This window comes from Plectrocnemia conspersa, unplaced genomic scaffold (assembly GCF_051122295.1).
Source record: "Plectrocnemia conspersa isolate PC_06_02 unplaced genomic scaffold, ASM5112229v1 ptg000014l, whole genome shotgun sequence".
Classification (NCBI taxonomy): Eukaryota; Metazoa; Arthropoda; class Insecta; order Trichoptera; family Polycentropodidae; genus Plectrocnemia; species Plectrocnemia conspersa.
Window position 1 is genome coordinate 18,100,144 of NW_028277178.1, and position 26,392 is coordinate 18,126,535.

At 33.6% G+C, this 26,392-nt stretch overlaps 1 protein-coding gene across 20 annotated transcripts in view; it reads right to left on the reverse strand.

Annotated features, from left to right (window-relative positions):
- Positions 1-26,392, reverse strand: part of rdx (BTB/POZ and MATH domain-containing protein rdx) — a 208,177-nt gene that overhangs the window by 58,309 nt on the left and 123,476 nt on the right. For 4 of the 20 annotated variants that reach the window (XM_088204910.1, XM_088204909.1, XM_088204907.1 and 1 more), the window contains exon 1: positions 12,025-12,489. The exons of the other annotated variants lie outside the window; for them this stretch is intronic. In XM_088204910.1, the coding sequence (XP_088061036.1) occupies positions 12,025-12,038 (14 nt within the window). In that variant the 5' untranslated portion in view covers positions 12,039-12,489. Of the gene's footprint in view, positions 1-12,024; positions 12,490-26,392 lie in introns of those variants that run through there. 20 annotated transcript variants of the gene reach the window in all.

The window sequence follows — 26,392 nt, forward strand, 5'->3', positions numbered from 1 at the left end:
GACAAACGGCTTTGAAAGAAAGAGACAAGGCCGGAGGCTACTGAGGCAGCCAGCCCGGCCGGCGAGAAGTAAAATGTATACATAATCATACGATATGCATATTCGCGAGACCAAAATATCGTATACGTCCATTGAGCGAATCTTTTGGCCTTAATTATGCGAGAACAATGTTTCAAAGCGTTGATACAAAAGTGTGATCGCATTTTATTATCTTATCGCGATGAACTGGATTGTAATGTATGTAAGATCGTTTGAGTTGCACAATCTCACATTTGTACTGTACCGATGTTTTTGACTCTGACTTGAACCCTTTGAGAGGTATCGCCGTACATGTACGGTGGTCGATCTTTCACTGTTAAGTACTCCAGATAGTTATATATTTACATAACTAAAGAAATAATAAATAAAATATACGTAATATTTATATAATATTTTTTTAAATTTGATTTAATGTAAATGATTTCTATATCAAAATAAGACCAATAAATTAAAGAGTACAAAATAAATAAACATAAAAAAGTTTTACATTCATTTAAAAAAAAATATCTGAGCTTCTGAATTGATATATAAAAAAAATCCACAGAAGCCGAATTATTAAAAAAAATATGTAAAATAAATTTATTGTTACGGATAGTTTATTACTTATATTTTATTATACAACTTCAACAATTGTAAACATTGGAAATGGTTATGAACTTGTATTGTGCATTTAATATCTCTGTATGCTATTATACATACATATACATACATATATATATTTTTGAATTAAATTTTATAAATTAAAAAAACACTACCACTTTGTTATACAACATTCGAAAACTATAGAAAAAACAGAAATTAAACGGTCACGACGAGGAAAAACGCATACGGGCTGAATCTTTTTTGTAGTTGTTTTCATTGAATTCCTTAAAGTTGCAAACACATGTGATTAAAACTAAGCTTATCATTGAAGTAAATTGATCCGGAAGTTTTTTTACATGTGACAACACTGATTCGCGAAGTTTGTATGCGAACATTATGATGAAAATAAAAAGCAATATTTTTTAAAAATATTTAATAAAAAATAAAAAACAATATTTAAAAAAAAAATAAGAAACAATATTTTAAAAAAAAATAAAAAACAATATTTAAAAAAAAAATAAAACAAATATTTTTTAAGAAATATTTAAAAAAAAATAATTAAAAAAAAATTGATCATTGTTTTCGCGCCCTCTTATTGATAAAAATTCGGTTTGAATATACTTTGACCAACAGTATTATTGTATATCAGAAGTCTAGTATATAAGTATATATGTATGTTACACTACTTTTATTTACTTATATGTTATACCGAATCGGTGAAAGCACTTGCGCGAAATAGGCAAAAATTGCCCAATTAATGAAAGGTGTAATCTCGTTGCTTCATTCATGAATTAAGCAAATTATCTGCCGAATAAACGCATTAAAAAAGTCAAATGACATTTTTAACAGTTGTGAAACTGTTTATTGAAGGGTCTAATTTTTTTGCTCCTGTATACTGGTCATGTAACTGATGCTGGAATAATGGCAGATATTCAATGAAATGAAATAATTATTAAATATAAAAGTTTTTCATGTTAATGTTGGTCAGAACAGTGAACACTCCATGAATAGTTCTCTGCAACTAATCATGGGCTCGTTCGCGAACACCTTACCTGTAAATACATTTTTGTGCGCATTCTAAAAAAATGATTTATTTTTATTTTTATATAATAGAATGACATTTGGTCTAGTTACGAAAATTACGTACGGAGCGCTACTCTATCTACTATAAACAATTCCTGCCCATTTCACGCATTCGGCAGATTCATGAATGAAGCAACGGGCTTGCATTTTTCGTGAATTAGACAAAGTTTTGCCTAATTCATGAAAAGTCAATTAATCAATAATTATAAGTTGACAAATATGTAGTATCAATCGGCATGTGGACACATACACGCACAGAGTAGGCTGCGAGGGCGCCGGGGTTATTGTCCTGCGGCCTAAAGGGAGAGGACGACCCTCGCACTCAGTACATATCCATTGATGGCGCACCTTTTTGTTACCCCGCCGTAACGTAGCATCTGCCTCCTTAGCGAGAAGCGACACAATAAAGAAGCATTTAATTCGAAGCATAATTATTCAATACATATAAACACCATTATCATTTGATCGATTCAGCTGTCTTTCGTACGCATATACGTATATGCAATCGGGACACTGTAACCGAACTTAAGAACATCTGCAAGACCGGGGGAAGTTTGTCTCAGGGACGAGTACCCAAGACGGGAAGTCGTGAATGAAAACGGGGAGAGATCGATGAACTCGACGCGGGCGGAATCGGGGGAAAAGGTAACACCGTTTACATGAGAGATCCACAGATGAGAAAAGTAAGCTTCACTGTCTTAAAAGGCTCACCGCTCGGGTCAATGTCTCTCTGTGTTACAATTGCATGAATCAAAGACTGCAATAATAGTGGATCGGAACTTTTTTCCATATTAATTTCAAGGTTCGCTTCAAACTTCCATCCGCCTGAGCGAGCATCCAAGGCGACAAAAAACCGAGCATCTTCAAAGCCCACGAAGGTCGATACTCAAAGCCTTGGATAAGACAAACGTACATATATACATATGCATATACGCGATTAAATAAAATTACATAACACACAAACAAAGGATGGTCAAAAAACAAAGAATTCAAGTATGTGAATGGCGGTCCAATTTTCAATGGTTTTCGAGGTGACCTCAAATCCGCGACTCGCACAGCGGAGTCGATTACTGAGGTGCATTGTCGCTAATGGTCAGATTCAATAGTCAGATGCAGCAGCAGCAGGGATGCGTTGCCAAATCGTCGAAAAGAAAAATAAAAACCGGTTCGCCCGACTGACACAATCGTCGGTCAGAGCGATTCGCGAGAATCGGTCGTTATTTTTAACGCAGTTTTGAGCGCGCGAGAGGCCGATGAAAGTGAAAGCAGAAGGTCTTTCGTAAACGAGTCGCTTTCAAAACGCAGCGTCTTCGGCGAGTTGACGCGTCCAGAAAACGTGCCCAATATAAGGACGCACAGGATACGGAGCGCCGACGCGTGAATAATTGCCACCGGCGTGCACGGCGAAGCCCTGTGCCACATTTCACTTGTCATTATCGTGACATATCCCGGTCAACCGCAAGGGTCCGCCGGAGATATCGGCTCGCTTTTCGCCAGAGACCGGTTCGAAAGCGATCGGTCAAGAGCGATGAGTTTTTTAAAAAATTGGCACGTTTGACGAAATTAGCGGATGATATAACACACATTTACGCGGAGAGGTGTCGCCGAAGCGCCGACGGCTATGCAAGGCCGCCGGTTCGAATTCACTATGCTCCACTTGCTACCGAGCGGCGAGGTGCAATCGCCTGAGGCGCTGTACCAATTCGCATCCGAAGCACGGTGGTACCATTCCAAACTAGACTGCTAAAAATACAGAAAAAAGCGACGAGAAACGCAAGATAATCGAACCGGACGCTTCAAGTTCAATTGGAAGACTTCCAAAAACGTTCGACAGCGACTGACAAATGGCGAATAACCCCAGATGCGTCAAATCTGCTCAATAAGTTTGAATTATCAGCATGAAGACCTTTGTAACCATATCAGATATCGCAATACAAGCAATTTTTTTTATTTTGACTTGATAAACGAGTAATGTCTTGCAATACGAGCAGTACGTATTACATCACTTCTTCTTGCAGTGAAGACATATGCTTTTTAGTTATGGTTAATGCTCCTGTTCATTCTGCAGATCTTGAGGAATTCGATTTCATTAAGAGCAAGTTCCTTTCGCCCAACACCACTCCATGGATCAGCAGATTTACACCAAATCACTATTTCAGCGATGCTTCGTAGTGATCAAAGAAATATTTTTTTTCTCTCAGACTTCCACATCGTGATCTGCTTCAAGATCATCGATAAAGCATGGGGTAGGGTTAACAAGAGAACCAAGAAAACATAGAATTGGTAGTGAATGAGGACGATATTCAAGAGTTGCTGGAGTAATTGTGCAATTTAAATCTTTAAAAAGAGGCAAAAGCAAGTGTCATTAAATAGATTCCTAGTTAAAATTCCACAAAAATAAAAATGTTTCATTGAGCTTTCAGTGATTCCAATATGCACAATTAATAAATTTAAATATTTTATAATAAATTATATTTTTTTTAAATTAATATTTGTGGGGTTTTGGAACGAATCAATTTATATTTATATTATTTCTTATGGAGAAATTTGCTTTGAAATACGAGCACGTTTCTAGAACGTTATGCCCGTAAGTCGAGGTTTCACTGTAACAATATTTTCTAGCCGTTAACAATGTTTTAAACAAATTTAAACACAGCAAATAATTTAAGGATAGTGCGTGATTTTTTTAAATAAACAGAGAGAGTAACTATAATCTTTCAGATGCAACTATATGTCTGTATTAAAATTAGTCTCGGTTTATTTAAATTCCCGGTACTGATTCAAAATACTGTGCAATTTTGATGACCATGCATTAATTAAATATATATGGTTTATCTCAGGTAATTATAAGACAAAAGTAGAATGAAATGTATAAGAAAAAAAAACAACTCGATCGATAAGAGCAGCTCGAACAATGAGCAATTATATTTTTTTATAATTTATTATTCTTCGATACGTTATATGATACGATACGATACCAACGCGACACGTTAACCCAATATGAGTGTGTTTTATTTTTTTTTATTTTTAGGGTTCTGCTATGAGGGGGCTCGAATTCTTCCGGACGAAGGAAGACTCGTCGAAGGGCGCATTTCGAAAAGGGGGCTACAAGTTCGAGGCCCGCGACGCCGCAGGAAGACCGTCAGACTGGCATCGTTTTAGGGCCGTGACACACTTTCTTATGTAACCGAGGCGAGCGCATTTTATACGAAACGAAACATAATTCCAACGTTTCACATTGTACATACATTAATCCATTGTGTCTAATGAGCGAATGCGACACGGCGGAATGCGCGCGAGGGACACATAAGTCACACCTTTGACTCTCGAATAGGATAAACGCTTCCGATCGTAGACATAAACAAGATCGTAAAATAGTCAACTGCAGTCTGAAGACTTATGGTAATATTATTTTTTCAGGACATCCTCGAGATTTTCGAACACGCGAGGGGGAGATCTCAGACCAGACATGGGGTGGGTAAAACGTCGACGTTTTAGGTTACTCCCTCGGGAGGAAGACTGTCGAATAAGTAATTTCCATGACTGGTACAGTGTAAATGTCAACGTCAAGATATAAGCTAGCTCCATGAGGCAAAGAACGTTTATCGGCCACTGTATTCAAGACATATATATCTAATGACAAAGAAAAAAATACACTATTATAGTGTTTTTTTTCTTCGAGAAAAAAAAACACTAAAGAAAAATACTCAGGCAGTTTAACCTTCCGATAATTAAGTGACATTTTAACTCCAAAATTTTAGTTATTTTAAACCCGTTTTCGTTACAGTGTATATTTTGTAGTACATTACCCCAATGCCAGCTATTTTTAGAATTAAAAATGTTAGTATAAAATAAATATTTTTTATAAAATATAAACCAGCAATATAACAATAAAAGTCACTCCTGCTCTTGGCATTGCAGTCGCATAGTGACTGAGCTCCGTACGTGGCGCATGGCATTAGAACGGTTAAACAATTGTTAAATATTAATCATATCTAGCTGATATTCATTATGATCTATAAATATATCCAAATTAATCGAACGGAAAAAAATAGTATTATATTATCTTATACGTCATCAATACTTAAATTTGAATGGGGTTAGTTTGTGCACCATTTTCGAGGTTTTGGTACTCGAAGGTTAAATAGTAATGATTATATTTTTATTGTTGTATGTCCTTAAACCTGCCCTACGTGGTGAACATTGCCACATCTTTAGCGCCTAAGAACGGAGGTTGGATCTTCATTTCTATAGGCGCATTTAGCAGACTTTCGATTCATAGCGCGAATCGAGGCGTTTCGCAAGTACGGCGCGAATGTGGAGCAAATATATTTTCGGTGTTCTGTCCACTGTATGCAAATATGCTCCTTCAGACAACGATTCCAGCGCCAGCCGGCGGATTAGCATAATTGGGTCGCGTGCGATGATAATCGAACCACAGCGATCCAGCCGAAACGTTTTCGCCGTCCTTCTGCCGTTCGTTTGCGAAAGAAGCACGAATCTGTGCTAGTTGCTGTGTGCTAGCTAGCAGCAGCGTTGTTCACAGTGCGGTTAATATACGTGTCACTGAATGCATCAATCGCATTGTTTCGCCACGCGCGGACGGTCACTCTCATGTACTAAATGATTTTGTGAGAACGGAGCCGAGAGATGGATATGGAGATATAAAAAGGTATACTCCATGTCCTGGACACGGCTGGGTTAACCTTTCGCGATTATCAGTCCAACTAAATTTGAATAGAATTGAATCGATTCCAAATTACACGCGTTTTACAATACTGGCAGCTTATGCCAAAAAATATAAGAGGTCATTTCTAGATAATTATAGAATTTTATGCAGTTCCCATTTGAGAATCGACTTTCAATAAAATCTGATTGAATTTAGAGCAGGGTTCGGAGCCGTACCCTTCTACTACTATTAGCGTGAATAACAGACTAGACAATTACAAAATAAAATCAGAAGACATGTAACGAACGACTCACTTTTAAAGATCAACACTGTTAAATGATTATTTAACCTTTACCGGACAAAACTTTTTTTTTTATTAAATCCACTGCGGTCCAATTAATTAAATCACAAAAATTATGCGACGGCACCGACACGATTTTATTGCTTTTGACGAGAATTTTTGACTTCTGAGAAGCGATAATTATTTTTGCGCCATATTGACCAAAATTTGGTTTGAATATACTTCGACCAGCACTCTTATAACGGAAAATTGTAGCAATATCGTCGAGGATAGCTATCATATTTTTAAAACATAGTGAAATATCGAATGCGGATAAAATGGAACAATATACTGTACTTCTTCTTCCGCTTATTTTCCCCCGAGAGAATTTTCATTATGTTAGGTTTGGGTTTGAACAGAAAGTGGACGTTTCGCAACTGTCAAATAGTTTCAATGGATATTTTAGAGCAGTATATAATTTCACTAGCGAAATTATAACTTCACTGAAAAATACACATTCACTGTAACATTTATACATCGCATGTGAATAAATAATGATAAATACGTAAATGTATATATTAATACGTATGCAAAAAATTGAAATCATATAATTTTAGTAGCACCTGTCATGATATATTATGTTTTCACTGATAAAAATATATATCTACCGGTGAAAATGTATTCTGATATAATTTCACTGAAATTACTTTTTTATATTTTTTTAACTTATGCACCTAAAACCCAACATTTACCAAGTTATTACCGAGATACAAATTTACAGATTTTAAAGATTAATAATTCCAGGTAAACTAATTAGGAATTACTAAAAAAAATTACCGTAATATATTGATAGAAGTATCTCTGAGATATTAATAAAATACAATACTGAAAATTTTATCAGTAAGTCATTTAAATGGCTTGAAAAAATAGAAAATATATTGGGCATGACATAATGCCTTTGGACTTCTAAAGGTTAAAGTAATAAACATATTATGTTATTCATTTTACCCAAATGACAAGATTATAGACTTAGAAGAAGCTATTAGTTATCTAGTTAAGATCTTTAATTAACCGAATCTAATTGCTCTATTTATGCTGTTGAATCTGAATACAACGATTGTGAAGTATCCAGACTTGAATGCTTCTCTCATAGTGTTATAGGGTGTGTCTAAAAACAATCTGTATTCGGAGTTACAGTCATCACGCCGAGCACCTTGCGGTTATCTCGCGAGTCTTCCGCCGGTGTCGCGGACACACCTCTCAGTCAGGCGATAAAGCGTTCGCTCGCGAGGAAATCCGCACAAGGTGGTTTTTCAATGGCGGCATACGGCGTCGCCGAGGAAATGGTACACGGCCGATTAATTGCGGTCGACGTCATTGCATAACAGGCCGAGAGCAACGCGGGCACCGGTGCGTCTCGACGTCACACACCTCCGCGCTCTGGTGGGGCGTCGATCAACGTCGCCTCTCGGAATCAGCTGACCTCTTCGCCGCCGCCTGCTTCGATCGACGCCGGTGTCCGCGGCGACGTCACCGGCGTCACGTGCGTCTAAACTAGTTCGCCGGTGCGTCCGTTCTTGCACATGCGGTCGTAGTGGATGGACGTAACGGTCGCGGTGCGTTTCGTTGCATTTCGCGCGCGTGCCACGAATCGCTGGCACTGTACACCTAGTTACCATCAGCGAGAGAAAACTATGAAAGACGATGATTACAACCAATCCTCATCAATGAATCGATTTCTATATAATGTATTTTATGGATTCGCAAAAGAAAAAAACGCAACGAAGCGCTGCAAACGAGTAACTAATATTATTGTAACAAGTATGTTCCCCAAAAATACATGATCCAATTTCCCCACGGACGAGTTAACTCGCATGATTTAGATTTACGATACTCGCTCACTGAAAAATGAAATTTACAATATGCATGATGATCCAATTCGAGTTTCCTATGGCAGCACTATAATCAGACAGCTGTTAACAATGCCGTCTAGATAATTCGATTTAATACTGTTGGATTTTTTCCCATACATTGCATTATTTATTTACATGCGAATGTACATTTTTCAGTTTTTACGTTATATTTTCACTAGTGAAGTCCAAATACATTTTCACTATTAGATATATAATAATATTATATTCTTTTTCATAATTTAATTTTTTTATGATAACCTAAAATTTGTGTTTTTTTTTTTAAAAAAAGTTACCAACAGAAACTGAAGTTGTATCACCTTCATTTAGTCATTTTCCAGTTGTTTTATTATTATTTTATTGAGTTCTACCTAATTCAGTGGACCAGATTATACGAACACATGTGAGAGGTATTTAGACGTTACTGATTCTTGAAAAAAAATTTTTTTCTCTCGGAATTATGTAGTTTGACTCAACTTTTTTACACAAGGCACATGTTGTGCATAAATACACACATTGAAATGTTAATGTTGTATTTTGTAAAAAAATCAAATATTTTGATTAATAAAGTTTTTAAAATAAGGATATATATTTTTTATTTGTATTTCCACTTCCTATAGCTATTATAATTCGTAAAAAGTCCGAGTTTTTTTGCGAAAAAGCTCAGTCATTGCAGATGCAAGTTTCATGTCGCAACTTAAAAACATTTCAATACAGTTTTTTCGATTATCACAAGAAGACCACAAAACTGTTTTCTATATATGTAACATTTACAGCAGAAAAAATATCATACTCCGTAGCTCTGGCGTCATTAAATTAGCACAGCGTTTAACCGCCATTTCTTTAATTAGGTATGGAGCTTAGAAATATGAATTTACTCGTCAAATAAAAAACGCCATTATTTAGTAAATGTAGTCTAATAATATGCCAAGTCTGGACATATGTTGTGGATATGGTAACTACCGTAATTTAAATCACATTTTCCACAAAAAACTAAAAAATTTACTTTATATCTCGGATAAGTTCGTTAATGACAAAATCAAAACAGCAACCATTGTACAAAAAAATCGAAGAACATTTGCGATCAGTGCTATTAGTATTTTTCATTACTCAATAGTAACTAAAATACATTTTTAAAAAAAAAAACTTTGAAATTACACGGTGTTATTCTGAGACAGGCGTTGAGATGCATGGGTTAAAATAAAGATGACACATGAAGCGTCCAATTTGTTTTAAATTTTAATAATAATATTCATTAAATCTTAAAGAATAACATAGGTTAATAAATATTCTATGTAAGATAGATATCGATGGCTTAAAGTGTAAAATTGCTAACGCCATACTTGACAACTTACAGGAGAAATAAAACAACTTAATAGACAACTTGAAAATAAGAAAATAAAATAATATATCAAGTTTTTAGTGTTTAATTGGAGATTTTTGAGATATCAATTTTTTAACATGTGTGTTACAATGATTTTTCATCATTTAAGCCATCGATAAGGATATTCAAAAGGTAAAAAACGCGATTTCTTCGGCCCTTAACCCTATTAGTGCCATGGGCCGATTTAATCGGTCAAAGTATGTAAGCTTGATTCCACTGATAAAATTGTTTATTTTTCGTTAAAGCTGCGTTCAACTTAATAAGACATGGTTATGAGTCATATTAATCGTATATTAGCTAAAAAATAATTTTCAGATTTAGCGTACGTTTTCACTTGATTTATATTGCTGAAAATATTTAAATAAGATTTATTGAAATATCAAGGTGTTTTAAGTGACCATCATTTCTTATTATTTAAATCGAATTATTATTTAATAGCGACGCTATTATACACTCATTCTCGTAGATAGGAGTAGATTACACGCGTCACTAAGCTCGAAATATCTTGAATAAACAAAGACTCACTTATGAATGGTCACCACGTGTGATAAGGGCAACTTTTGACTAGTCATGGAGAAAGTTATTGTTTCTTCTCGAAAATTATTTATCGTAAAAATTTCAAAATTATGACTTTTCATTTTAACACTACTATAAAGATTTACAGACAGTATTTTTTACGACTTTTTTATATTTGAACAACGAAAATCTGGTCACTATATACCTATTTTTAATGATAATTTATACCAGTAAACCTAGTGTCCTCATAAAATAATTTATACGAATAGTTTACAACCGCTGCAATTTTGTAGACAAATAGCGGTTTTAATCCGCTTAATTTACAGCCCCATTCAGAGCATGTAGTTAAAAAGTAACACTCAAACAATACTTTAATGACCGAACATAGAAACATTTCGTTTCGATGATCAACAAATGCAAGGATCAATGACTTAACAATGATTGTATTATATGTCAATGTTTGCTATAAATCATACGATATTGTAATATTTTCTAAATACAAAGGGAAAATAACACTTTACGGAAAGTAACTGCAGAGTTTTTTTAATCATTAACTATAATATAATTGACGTGCATAAAAATGATTGGATATATTTTTATATATTTAAATTTGTCGAGAAATTGAAATAAGAAACACTAATCATGACTATGCATCGAATAGTCATGATTAGAAAACATCAAGAAATTGTAAACATTAGATAAGATTAACAAATGTTATGTTTAATTTGACACAATGCGTCACCTTTATATAGCAATATCTTTCACGAACAAAAACAGGGCCCGGTGAATTTCGCGTGAATAAAATCAGGTAGCAAAATGCCCCAAGTTTGACCATTCGGATATTTTAAAAACATTTTTTGTATAAAATGCGTTTTATTACGTTCTATCAATCCACATAAAAAAGGGGTTAATATTCTAGAATAAGCTGTAGTCGAATTTGCCTTTAATATTTTCAGTTTGGTGTATCACAAATGTCACAATACTAACTCGTATGTGTCGAATATACATTAAGAGATAAGTGTCTTCAATAAGTAAAACCAGATAAAAAATATAATTACACTAGACGGAATAGAGACACAATTTGATAAAAATGTATTTCAGACGATCCGTCAAGGGATAGGGCATTGGGAATAAAAAATTACCTACCGCATAATAAATCGCGCAAATGACAATTAAATTACAACAATTAACGAGAGGCTCAATGCGGAAATTTAGCGACCTGTTGAACTTTTTTTCGAGTGATGTGGGTAAGTGATACTCGCAACAAGGTCTGTAAACTCCTTCGGTCGAGTATGTGTGTGTGTGTGTGTGTAAATTCTCCATTTATGATTTGCGGCGACCCGGTTAAAGTAGAAACTCACTCGTTGGCTTTGTAACAATAACGCGAGCGGAGAGAGGAGAGAGGAGCGAGAGAGAACGAGAGAAAGAGAGGCGATAAGAATGAGATTTTTTGTCGATCAGCTGATCGGCGCGCGTCAGCTGTCATTATTGTCGCACGGTGTACGATGTACGGTGCGCGCTGTCATTATTGTCGTTGCAAATGTAAAACGTTCATATTTACCTCGCTAGCGCCATTCTAACATTGGGTAATCCGGAGTAGCCCGCTTTTAGAATATCCACGGTTGACGATTGTAACACACGACTCGGTCGAAAAATTGATCGGCGGCAACTCGACTGTCGCGTCTCGCGAGTCGAGCTGGTTCACTTTGTCGGTTGCGCTTTTCGAAAAAGCGCAGTGTGTATAATAGCTATCACACAAGATTGATTATAAAATTTCAGCGTAGAAATCTTTCGTCGAATGTAGCACTTATTATTATTGTTGAACTTTAGAAACAATAAATGCCACTGATGGTTGGGTCACTGTTGTTGCTCTTGTTGTTGTTGTCGTAAAATAATAGCGAAATCGGATCCGGCACAACTGTCGAACATGTCAGATAGAATTTATCGTATGAATGAAATGTGTCGTGTTAACCGCGGCGTTGGATGGTGAGACGCGACCGCACCGCGCGGAGAGGAGACGGCGACTGAGGCCGGCGCCGGGGGCGAACCGCCGCGCGCGGACCGGTGCGGAGAGGGGGTCGCGAGCGAGGGCAGCGCCCCGGAGCGGCGGGGCGGCGCGGACCCGTGCCCGAGTTAACCCTTCGCCGCAGCCGAAAACAAAGGACGTTTCGACGATCGATCTATCCTCTCCTCCTATTACCTATATCTACTGCGCTCCTCTCGTTTCGCATCATTGCTTTCTACAAAATTAAAAAAGCTTTTTCAAATCGGCGATAAAAATATACGGTCGATTCTGCGTAATCGGGACACATTTTGTCCCAAATAAGCGGCTGGTTGGCTTAAAAAAAATATTCAATTGCAAATAAATATGAAAAATTATAACAGTCATGAAAATAATCTACACCCCCAATAACACTATTTGGGTGCCCGTTACTTTACCACCGTTGTGTGAGCGAGCCAAAGGGAGGATATCTCACTACACGCGTCTGATTCGTACGTACGTATTGCAGAAAATTGCAATACGTACGTACAACAAACCAACACAATTAAACTATAACAAAAATATTTTTGCAAGAATTCATCAATTATAATTTTTCAGCTTTCTCCAGAGGGGAGGGGGGGGGAGTTGTCCAGTCAGTGGTTGTTTTTTTAATATTTCCATTTCATTAAATGACATGCATTTTTCAGTTGATCACAGGAATATTATCACGCGGATTATTGCTCGTACAAACGTTAGTCACAAGACAACTTTTCACAACGAAAAACGATCACAAATTGATCGCAAAATTAGCAAGACAAAGTAAAGACAAAATCAATCGATTTAAATAAGAAATTAATAAATATTCATACACTATTTTAAAAAAATTATATTATTTCCTCAATAATATACATAGTGTTATTTAATTTTAATATTAACAGGTCACAAAGTGAAATAAAAAATCAATTTATTGAAATAAGATATTAATATTTATATATTCAAACACTACTTTTTAAATAATTTTATCCGCTTTTACAATAAAAATATCCAGGTTAAATAATAACGTGGCAATTAGGTGATTTTGATTTAAAAATATGGATAATTTTAATTATGATAACGTTATAAAAGCTGCTAATTTGTTTAACTAAATATATCAACGAACGTTGACAGATAAAGCAAAAAAATGCAAACCAATATTCCTGAAACAAGTTGCCATGTGAGCATTTCTCTGATCAAATACAAAATACTAAATCCTTGATTAGAATCCACGTTAAAAGCAATAAAATCTTGCCATCGCCGTTGCAGTGGAAACGCTCGTTTATCTAACGTTTATATTTATAATAAGTGAGAATCGAATGAAGCACGTCTATACCGAATTTTGACAAATAGGGGTCCGCAAAAAACAATTATCACTTCTCAGAAGTCAAAAATACACGTCAAAAGCAATAAAACGTGCCATCGCCGTCCCTCGTTTATCTAGCAATACTCCCATATCATAAGTTCGTTATCGATAAAGATTGCTATCATACATAGTGTAATATCAAGTTTGCATTTTGGACTTGACCAATGAAAGTTCTAAAACTATAATTAGTTTTAGAATGCTCATTAGCTTTGGGTTTGAGTAGCAAATGAACTATTAAATTGAGTTTCACAGACACTTCAGAGCAGCATCAGTTAAATTATATTTTCTCTAGTAGAAATATATATCTACTAGTAAAAATGTATTTAGACTTTACTAGTGAAAATATAACTTAACCTATAACCGAAAAACACATATTCACTGTAATATTTCTACATCGCATGTAAATTTATATACATATTACTATATATGAAAAAGTTGAAATCATATAATTTTACCGGCACCTGTCAGATAAATTATATTTTCACTAGTAAAAATATATTTTTACCGGTGAAATACGATTTCACTGAAATGATATATTTTAAAAATAGGTTAAAAACTGTATTTTTTTCTTTAAGGGATAACCCGAGAATTTCTGGTTAGAATCAGAATGTTTTTTGTTAGCAGCTATTGATAGATTGAATTAGACGATATAATTAAATACCGGTATTTACTGTTTTCTCTCTCAGTAAGGTTAGACAGACGAGCGTGTTTGACTGTATTTTTTAGTTAATCGCGAGCAAGTTTGACAATTACCCTATCACACGTTTTTATTTTTATATACGTTGGCCATAGTGCGACAAGCGAATCACCAGTCCATCCAAAAAAGGGTTGTAGAGCCAATTAATAAAATAAAAAAAATCAGCGATGGTCAGAACAGTGAGCACCCCATGAATAAATCTATGCAACGAATCTAATTAAAATAAGGATTATATACATTTTCATCAAAATTACATTAAAAGAAACCACTACCAACAGTATTAGCTAAATCTCACAAAAATAAAAAAATGATCCTGTAAAAAATGTTGGCGTTTTAGAACAAAAAAAAAAACTTTTGATTGAGCAAATGACCCCAAATATGATTCTATTGTGTAAACGGAATAAGGAGTATTAAACATATTTATTCGCCAGATTAAATCCAATTGAGCTTTTGTGAAATAAGCTTGATCGGAAAATCCGCCAGCACTCTCTAAACTTCCAAAAAGGCCCTGTGGGAATACCTTCAGGGCGAATGGGGTCAACATATCAACCGATACTTTGAACAATTTAATTAATAAAATACCAAGAATAGTCAGAGCTGTTTTACCCAACAGGAGTGAAGTTTTAATGAAAATACTATATATTATTTTTATGAAATGCTATTTAAATTTATTAGATGTATTTTTTTATTTATCTAATACATATTATTAATATTAAGATTATAATCGAAAAATATTATAGTTTTGTCTTTTGTATGTACATATTGAATTATTTATTTAATTTAGTTTAAAATTATAAACACGGTTAGAGATTTTTATATTTATAATTTAAAAAGCTAGTCCCAGTTGCATCGTGGCATATAGTACTAATATTGAAGGCAGACATATAGTACTTTCTGCATTTAACGCCGGGGAACGCATATATGCGTTGTTTATTGTTCGGAACTTTACATGCTTAAAAATACGACGAAAAATAATTTAGTTTTAACTTAATATATTTGTTTACTGCAGAAACATATTGTAGGAAATTAAAAGTATACACAGGAAATTAACCATGAAACATGCGATGATGATCAACAAATTTGGAGCAATATTGATGATATGTGACATCATCATAACTTCACTATTTTTTTTTGCATAATTAAAATAATTATGAATGAAAATTTTTCCTCATCTCCTAAATTACCTTAGATTAAACCTTTAAATTTATTTCTTCAAAATATAAAAATCAATAACCACTGTAAAAGTATAAAACACAACAATTCATTGTTAAATCGTTGGCAAAAAAATATTTCTATAAATAGAGCATCCTTTGACTTTAAAAACAAAAACCCACACAAAAAAATCGACCACATATGAAACAACATAACACACGGATAAAAAGGAACAGTAAATAAAAGAGAAACTTACTATTACTTAATATCTTTTATTTCTTTCTTCAAAGTTTAAATTACAGAGTTAGCCTAAATTTATATGTATATTATAGACTCAATTATTTACTATGTTTTTGCAATGGCAAATGTAAAAAATATTTGTATTTTACATCATTCAGTTTCACTTGAGTCAACCTGTATTTCGAGATTTATATTTTATCAAGTATGAATCAGTTTAACCGCTTAAACCATGGAGGGTAAATTTTACGATAAATTAAATGACATGATTTAAAGATTTGAAAATTGCCGCCCCAGTAGTATTAAAAGATTTTATGCTGTAATGTGAATCGAATACTATAACGAATAAGTTAAATGGTAAAGTAAATTTATTAATAGCACACACACCATATAAAAACAGTTAAACATGCTTCACTTTTTAGAAGATTTGTATACCTCTCAAACATTTTTTTTTAAATAAAAAGAAAACAAATTTGCAAGGATAGTAATTTGTGTCAATTTATTGACAGCAATCATTAGTAGATTTTTTTTGAGTAAAATAAATTTAATTAGTCTAAAAGGCATGAAAATTCGTCAATTAATTAAATTATAATTATTTTTTTACTCCTCCAAGTGTTCAATAAATCATATATTATATTAAACACGTGCAAAAGCGAATAGTCATATTTTTTATTAATTAAAGCCGATTGTAACATTTATGTAACAATTTAAAATATATATAATATTCATTATAGATTATAAATACATTAATTAAATTAAATTTAATTAACATCGAGTAGTTATTAACAAGCGCGAAAATATCACAGTAATCAAACGCGGGTAAGTGTTCGTGTGCCGGATTGATCGCGCTATTAATCACAATTTGACCATTAACACAGCGTTAAACTATATTTATACAAGTCATAAAGTCGATTAAGCCGCTTTAAATGAAATATCACAACAGCAAAAAAATCAAATCGAATAAAGCTCGCAAAAGCTCAATATATATGCTATTAGAACGACGTCGGTTAAATGTAACGGTCGGAAAATAATTAACGAGTATGTATTATATAAACAATATGTCATTCGGCGACCTTCTCTGCTGATAAAAAAACCGCTGAAAAACTTGTGCAAACTGAAACGACGCGATGAGCTAGTGTGTCGATTTGCATCGTGCAATCAAACACGAGTGTGACATTGAGTCGTTTGTTTTAACTGCATTTTTGTACCAAATTCGCGATCTGGAGACCGTCGCTTGGCGATTCCTGGCGCATCAGGTTTCCCCACTCGCTTTTGTGGTCGAGGTCCGCGCAGCAGAAGACACATACCTGGCTTTTGAGCAAAAGGAGCAAACGGATATGGAGGGATACGTGTGTAGGGAGGATTTCAGGGACCGAGGGTGCACTGACCAGGTGCGATGTTATACGAACGAAACGACCTCCGTTTCGTTCGTATAGCAGACTTGATACAAATGAATATTCTCTAGCTATCAGTATAATTCATAAACTATATAACAATTCAGATTAAACTTCATATTATTAAATATCTCTTAACATTTATATACATATTTATCTGTAAGTAAGGTAAGAGTTAAAAAAATGCTTTCAAATGTCTCGGGGGGGATAGGAGTGAAGAATATGTTTATTGGTATAAACTAATATTTTTCATTTATTTTTAACACATGTTATTCTAAGAACAAGTCATGAAATGACATTTTTTATTAAAAAAAAAACAACTTGGGATCCCTTAATATCTGCAAAAATATAGTTTTTATTAGTCAAATTCTTGTGAGCATAATCATTGTTGTCAGAGTGAGACACTAAGCATGTATTATATTACAATTATTTTAACAATACATGTTATGTACCAAACATGAAATATGTTGATTCGACAAAATTGCCAAGAAATCCATGATCATGTGCAATCGTAAATAATCGACCTACTTCGACTTATTTTTTTCTTTAATAAATGATGTTAACGTATGGACGTGTCAACAAATGGTATGGTTAGAAATTCCAGGAATGCATTATGCGGGGCAGTTTTTCGATAGCAGTATTATTTATATGTATTTCGCTCGTGTATAATGCTTGCTTTTCTGTTTACTTTTATGTCAAATAAGGAAATGCACTATGCGTTTTTTTACTCTGCAACTAGCTTTTTTTTAAATTTCGCACATGTTTTTTTTATTTTTTATTTACAATATACATAAACAATTAGTACAGGCGGCCCTCGACTTTCGGATGTTCGACTTTCGCACAATTCGCTATTTCGCACATTTAAAAAAAAAAGCAATTTTTTTTTAAAAAAAATTAAATAAAATATAAACACGAGTGAGAAACGGAAAAACTTGTGTTGATACGAACAAAAATAAATCAAGCACTCATAAACTTCACACGATTCAAGACAAAGATGGAAATTATTAGACGTTCTGATAGCGGTGAATCTTTTGCTTCAATCGGACGTTCGTATGATACAAACAGGTCTACGATATGTTCAATTTTGCAAAATAAAAATATAATTAAGAAATACGTTCAAAATTGTGGAAAATAAAGATATATTTCCGCAATCTTTAAAGATATGTTTCCAAAAAAACACAGCAAAAAAAACGCGGATGAAATGGAAAATCTTTGTCATCGTGGATCGATGACCAACATCAAAAAGATGTCCCTCTGAGTATTTCAATTATTCAAGCAAAAGCTCTTAGTTTGCACAAAGATTGGAAGGATAGATTAAAAAAAGATTTTAACACGGTTTTTCAAGCAAGTAACGGTTGATTTTACAATTTAAAAATTAAGTATTCTTTTCATAATATTAAATTTACTGGAGAATCGGCTGATGTGGATAAAGATGCTGCAATAGAATTTATTTCCTAATTATCCAAAATTATTGAAGATGGTGAATATTTCTCTAGCCAAATATTTAATGTAGATGAGACAGGTTTATTTTGGAAAACTCTTTAACAATGAAAAATATGAATGAAGCCTTAACGCACCTTGACAAATTTTTAAATATTATGGAAGATTGTGATCCCAATGGAGAACGCATATCTCAAGTGCATAGGGTGATCAATAAAATCTTAGCATGTTATAAAATACTATATGAAGAAAAGAAAAATAATAGTGGAAAACAGTTAACTCTTGATAACTTTTCAAAGGAAACACCCGCAAATCCCACTTAAATGTGTCTCTTAAACGCCTCTTAAACATCTTATATTTACTTGATAAATAAATATTAAAAAAATACACACAATTTCAATTTGTATTACTTCCCTCGACTTTCGTACATTCAACATTCGCACACATTTTCAGGAACCAATTATGTGCGAAAGTCGAGGGCCGCCTGTATTCTTTTCATTATGATATTGGCATGTAAAGAAAACATCCCATTGGATGCCTCTCCATATTTATTACTACAAATTTTTTTTTTTTTTTATAATACTAATTTATTCGTTTAAATTGTAAAATCAAACATGTACTTTATTATGTATGTTTCATATAGATACGTGGCTAGATGACAGAGGGAGTTTAAAAATTGAGATAAAAAGAAGAATTGGATTGGAACTCTTGGATTAAAAATATTCCGTACATAATATTAATATATAATATAATATGATTCCTTTAAATATGTATAACATTCCTGTGATTTTCAGTATTCCGTTTTTTTAACAATAAATATCAATTTATAATTTTGTGATTTTTAAATAAAAATATTCATGGGGGGGGGGGGGGTGTCAACGTATTCTTGAGTGCGGCCTTATGATGAATCAGATAAATTAATGCGGCCCAGAAATAGAAGGGTTCCCCATACCTGGTCTAAATCTACAGTCAAGTAGTTCGGTTGCCATTTTGTTTGGGTGGAGTTTTATTGTCTCTGTATGTCGTGTTATTTCATCCTGATGAATTCTATGTTAAGGTCGTTATGTATTACGCCATTAGAACATACCAGGGAGCGTCAAGTATCTTTCGTAGAACCTTATTTTGGAATCTCTGGATGATGGTAATGGTAGTAACACAGGCACTACTCTAAAGTCGAATTCCGTATGTCCATACTTGTTTGATAATTGACTTTTTCCAGTGTCATCTGAGATCTTCTTCCCATCATCCAGTGCATTTTTCAAAATTGTTTCCTTTTAGTAAAGATATGTTTCCCCCGTGTGAGCCTTATATCCAGATACACTCCCAAGTATTTGACCTCTTCTTTTTGTTCTAATATTTGACCATTTAGCGAGACATTTGGGCAGGTCTTTTTATTCTATGTGAACGTTACATGCGTTGATTTTGTCGTTTTTGCTTCCATTCTCCAAGTTTTTATCCATTGTTCGATTCTGTGAAGGTTTCTCTGGAGGTTTTCTGACACTTTCAATGGGTCATGATGAAAAGCGATCACAAGTGTATCGTCCGCAAATGTCGCTATTGTTGCTGAACCTATCTTTGTGAGATCAGTTGTACATATTAGGTCGAGTACCGGTCTCAATACACTTCCCTGTGGAACTCTGGATTTGATCGTGCACTCTATAGAGCAGACCATCGTGCCAGACTTTGTCAAAAGCCTGACTGATATATATTAATGCAGCGGTGCATTACCTATAAAAATATTCTTCCTACGCGGCTCGATAGTTGCAGATTTTTGATAGCTTAAATAAACTGCACGTCATTAAAATGATCAAATTATTAATGTCAGAGATGTCAAAACTTAATAATAATATTTGATGTGCTTTAATTAAAAATTGTAAATGTATTCTTAAATACAAAAAATATATTCGCTGCGCTGCTTGATAGTCGCAAATGGTTTAAAAAAATCTGACGTCATTCATGTGATCAAATTATTTGTGTCAAAATCTTGCAAATGAATTCTAACATACAATAAATATTCTCGCTGCGCGGCTTTTTTGATCATAGATTTTTTATGAATAAAGCATAGCTTAAATAAATCGCATGTCGTTCAAATGATTGAATTAATTATGTCAGAGACGTCCATACTTATCATGTGTTTTAATCAAAGATGAATAATGTATTCTCTAATATAGAATAATAGAAAATATTCTTAGTGCGCTGCTTGATTGTCTCGTTTATATTTTTTATTAACAATGGCAGATTAATTAAATGATAAATTTAACTGTGTCAAAGACGTCCAAAACTTAGTAATAATAATACAGGCTGTGTTCTGTATGTCATCGGTCGCGCGATTAAGCAAATGTTTGCAGAGAAACAAACAAAAATGATACATTCACAAAAAAACGTATTTATGTAAAAACAGTCATCCGCGCGTCTATCGCGCAGAATGGAGGTCATCACATATTTTATCGATAGGCTGAGGTCGCGTAATCGCGCAAACGCAAAATCCTAATCGGCGAAACAGTGTGTTTGTGTGTTGGTGTGTTTGTCGCGTACGTGTGATATTTTTTTTATGTAATTTGATATATTTCTATTAATTTAACACGCGACAAGGTCGCCGATGACGAAATAAGATATGCGCAAACAATTCGATACAAATGTTCAATTTATTCGCAATTACATTCTGAACAACTTTCTTTACCTAAAAATTGAGGTAATATTGTCTCATATTTAAGTAAATAGCCTTTCAATGAGAATAATAATTAACAAAACAAATATCTACAATCATAATTTAATTTAATTATAATCAATAGCCTATAATCGCTTTACAAAAATATCATTTTCATTTTTAATGTTAAAATCGATATCAAAGTAGAACTCTAATAAATGTAAAACTAGGTGAGGTCATGCGTTTGCCATATCAGATTATTTTGTGCGTTAGTTAATTTAAAACTTTAACCTATATTTACGAACTTCTGCTAATATAATAATAACACAAATATGTCGGTCGCATTTATTTATCTTCCAATCGTGTGCTCAAATTCGCAGTAAAATTAGGCAACTATGGAGATCTGTTTTATGTTAGAGGGTCGTTTATTAATAGCTGACCTGTCTACGAAATCGACCTAGAAAAAATGCCGATACGAAATAGGTAAACTCGATATTTGCACAATGGATTGCGCAAATTTATCATCCCGTATATAAATACGACAACAGATGGAAAGGACGGAAATTGCATCTTTATAAAAAGTGCCACGAAACGCACCTGTTTGCGGATGAAAAAAATAACGACTACCTGCCAAAATAAAATATTGATATAATACTACAATATTAAATTAGAATTATTTCATACAATTCGAATAATTTTGTAGATATAAGAGTTAATATTCAAAATTTATGGATAACGATGATTCAAATACCGATTAAACTTCCAAATTACCGATTAAATTTTTTTAAACTATTTATTCGTGAGCTTTTAACCACACGCCTAAAAACAATACTCATGACTATTGTTTCTTCTAAAGAATTTCTCAAAAAAAAATGTAAAACTCGTTAACAATAATTGCTAGTTTTAAGTCCGCCAAATTCACAGGTTCATTCAGCGCAGGTAGTTAAAAAAGGACAGGGATTTCCGATTAACACTCAGTAAACACTGTTTGACAATATACATTTTATGACCGACTCTAAGAATTACACATTTTGTTTAGAATTTTTCGAACATTTTCTGGTCAAAAAAAAATGAAGAATGCATAAATCAATGACTTAAGAATGATTATATTATTAAGTTTTGGGCAAATATTCGCTCAATTGCTAAATAAAATAAGTATCAACGTTTGCATGTAAATTCTGTATATGTATATATTAATCATACGATAAGATGATATATTTTTTTACAAAATACAAGAAAAAATAACATGTGATGGAAAGTGACCGCTAATTAAGCATGCATTAATTATTTTAGTCAGAATATTAAGAATATCTCCTATATAATTTTAAATAAATTATTAATGTAATAATTATGTTCTCGTGTGTTTTAATACTTGTTTGACCATTTTTCACGTTCGTTTATATTTAACTAGCTTTGTTTCACCCGAAATATAATATATTCAAACGCATTTTTTATACTTTACAATTAATTTTATTTATCCTGTTATCACAAATTTATTTAAATATTTTTTGTCACCTATTTTTACGTATTGCAGTAGCGCGTAAACGGTCGTCAGCACGTCGCTGTTCAGCTCAACTTTTAACTTAAGAGTTGACACAGTTGACCCAGAATGGCAGGCAGAATGATAATGTCATATCACTACTATTCACCGTTTGGGAGGAGTTTTGTGAAATACAGTAACGTGTAATATATATATTATTAACAATAATATAATTTAAACGCATTAATATTGATCCAAATTGTTGTAAATGAAATCAGTAAAAATATTCTCCATATACAAAAATATACATGTAATTTTATAAATAAATACTGTATATAACATATATATTCATGTATATATGTATATTTCCCGATAATTTTCGAGAAATGTGAATTAATTTCTCAGTTTTGAAAACACTAGGTAAATCGAATGGCATCCTTAGTTTATTATTAGATGGTCGCCCATTAGTGGCCACCTGGAAGTTACGCATTCACCGCATCTAAATACGCGGCCAAATTCATTACCCGATTCTCGGATATTTTCCCTCAAATTAACCGGGTACCCGGTTCTGTTTAGAATCCACGTCACAAGCAATAAAACCATGCCGTCGCCATTGCAGTGAGAACACTCGTTTATCCAGCGTGCATAAGACTTTTTATAACAATATTACGACTTATAATAAGTGAGAATCGATTTAAGCATATCTAAACTGAATTTTGACCGATTGGAGAGCGTAAAAAAATATATTGTTGACAGCAAAAATGTGTTTCTACTATGAGTCAAATAATTAACAGAAACTTTATGAAGTGTCGACCATTATCAACTCTCGCGCATGATAAACTTGAAAGCATCAGAAAATGCAGAATTTGCTTTTTTCATATTAGCAAAAGCGAATAGTAAATATTTTTTATTACTTTTTAAACGATTATTAACATTCATTATATTATCAAATAATTTATTCTGTGTAGTTGGTATCAAAATTGCATTGGAATATTTAAAAAAAAAATCTGTACACATCTCGTGTTAGCGGTGCTAACCACCAACCGATGGATAACGAGTGAGTAAGGCTCTTAACGATCATAAATCACTGGCGGTAAATAATAACAGTATACTTAATTATGGTTTTTTGTACTACCGTCCCCCGAGTATGCCGTATATATATTTTTTGCAAATACTCACTTTTTTTTAAACGGCAAATGTTTGAAGATACCGAAACGAAATGTGTCATAAAACTTAGTTTGTGAAACAATACTTTCGTACTATTAAATAAGGATTTTCTTTTTGATACACAGCTTTCACTGCTCACTTAATCTCGCGAAATAGATTAGCTGGAGAACATTGCATCTTAAAAATTGTATTGAAATTAATCTTAAATAATATATTGAAATTAAAATGACCGGGTACTCGGATCGGAAGCCCTAGATGTAGTAGAGGCGGAGCTAAACAATATTGATATTGGTCCTAAATTAACCTTTTTACACACCCACTCACGGACTAATATACAACTCAATCAAATATTATGCCAAGATGATGGTACAAAATATTATTCATTCGTACAGAACTTCAAAAAAATTTATCACACATAAATATTTTTTATTAAATTATTATTGTAACAATTATAAAATGTATCATTGGTAGCGACCCTACTTTTACAGTGCAATTATTTTAAAATGCGATTTCTAATATGTACTTATAAATAACAAGAGCAGTTATCCATCGGCCGGGCCCTTGATATTACTATTAGCGAATTGAAATCGCAATAGACCTTTCAGATAACGAGAGAGGCGAGTGCAGTCAGTCAGTCGAGTGAGAGTTTCGACTTGGAAATTTAGTGAAAGTGTAATAAATGCACTCGAAACGATATCGCCTGTCAAATGTACTACAGCAAGCAGTTGCGCTTTATAAAGAGAGATGCATCTGAGAACTGATTCGATGAAATCGATCGGTTAATAATCACCGACCCTGAACAATAGGAATAGGGCATGCTATTCACACATCATCTACATCAAAATAAAATGAGCGATTCGACCTCGTATTTAATCGGATTCGCCGATAAGAGCCCAAAGAGAAAAATCAACATTGATATATATCTCAATGCTCCGATTGCATCTGAATATGGATCAAACAAATACTTACGCCCTACTTTCTATTATATTCAAATATACGCGTCGCCCGGAAAAATCCGTCAAAAATACTGTTTATCACTGCTCTATCTCTGTATAGTGTCTGTTGTTAGATAATAGTGTCTGCGCGATACGGCAAATCGAGCGTGCGTAATAATAAAAGCGGAAAAGTGAGAGTGGCAACTGACGCAAATCGGATCCGCACAATAATACAGTCGGCGACTATTTATTGTTTATCGCGTTATTATTATTGTGGAGCACAACAATAAGGTGAGCCGTTTGTATGTAAAAATCAAAATCATGACGTAACGTTGCGTCCGATCGAAATTTAGAAATCGGACGAACGCAACAATTGGAAAGTGTCAGAGAATTGGTGGTAGACAATCGCCGATTCTGCTGGCTGAGGTAACTGGAGTGGCGAGATTTAGCGCAAATCGCCGTTAAAAGTACATTGAGTACACACGTTAGACTTTTATACCAGACCGCATGGCGAAGAAGATATATATCTGTAATGCTCTGGTCGATGAATGATCTGAGAATGAGGCTTTTGGAGATTTATATTATTTTTCAAGCGGCACAAGTATACTAAACAGAGGCAACAATAGTGATTAAAAAGTGCACCGAGTACATAAAGACTACAGGCGGTCCTGGTTTCGTGATACATAACAATTGAAATGCTCCCAGAAACCAGTACCATCTGTCTTTCGATGAACACGGTAATTTTTTGCGCGATTTTGCAGTAACATGGTGAAGAATAAAATATAAAACAATAACAACTATTAAAGAATTGCTTGTTGATCACGAAATAGACGAAGAACAAATAAATATTTTAATTGATCAAAAAATGGACGAAGAGGAATTAACATATTTGCAAAAACAGTGTTTATTGACGGGTACTAAATTAAAAAACATCCCTAGAGCGTTACTACAAATGTACACCATATATGCAGATCTTGTGATAACGATGTTGACATTTAACCAATTATATAGAAAATTCGGTTAATTTGGTGGATGATTACTTATAAATATATTTTTAATAGTGTGCTGACGACTCTTTGTTTCACACTTACGTTTTTTCAGATTTACGCGATTTTTCATTGCACTTCACTTAGGTTCACTGATCAAGACAAATTATGCCCTAGGAAAAATAGGCAAAATGATAGTAGTTAATGGACCTGACGCATAAATTATGAGCGGATATTGGAGTTCTCAATAGAATATTCGAATGTTTTCAACTAATGAATATTCGTAAAGTATTCGTTTATACTATATCTAATAAAATTTGAAAAACAGAATGAAACGATTTATATACTTGAGCAAAACAGGTAGTCATTTTTTCTCTCAATATACCCGAGTGACTAGTGTGGCTTCAAAATTTA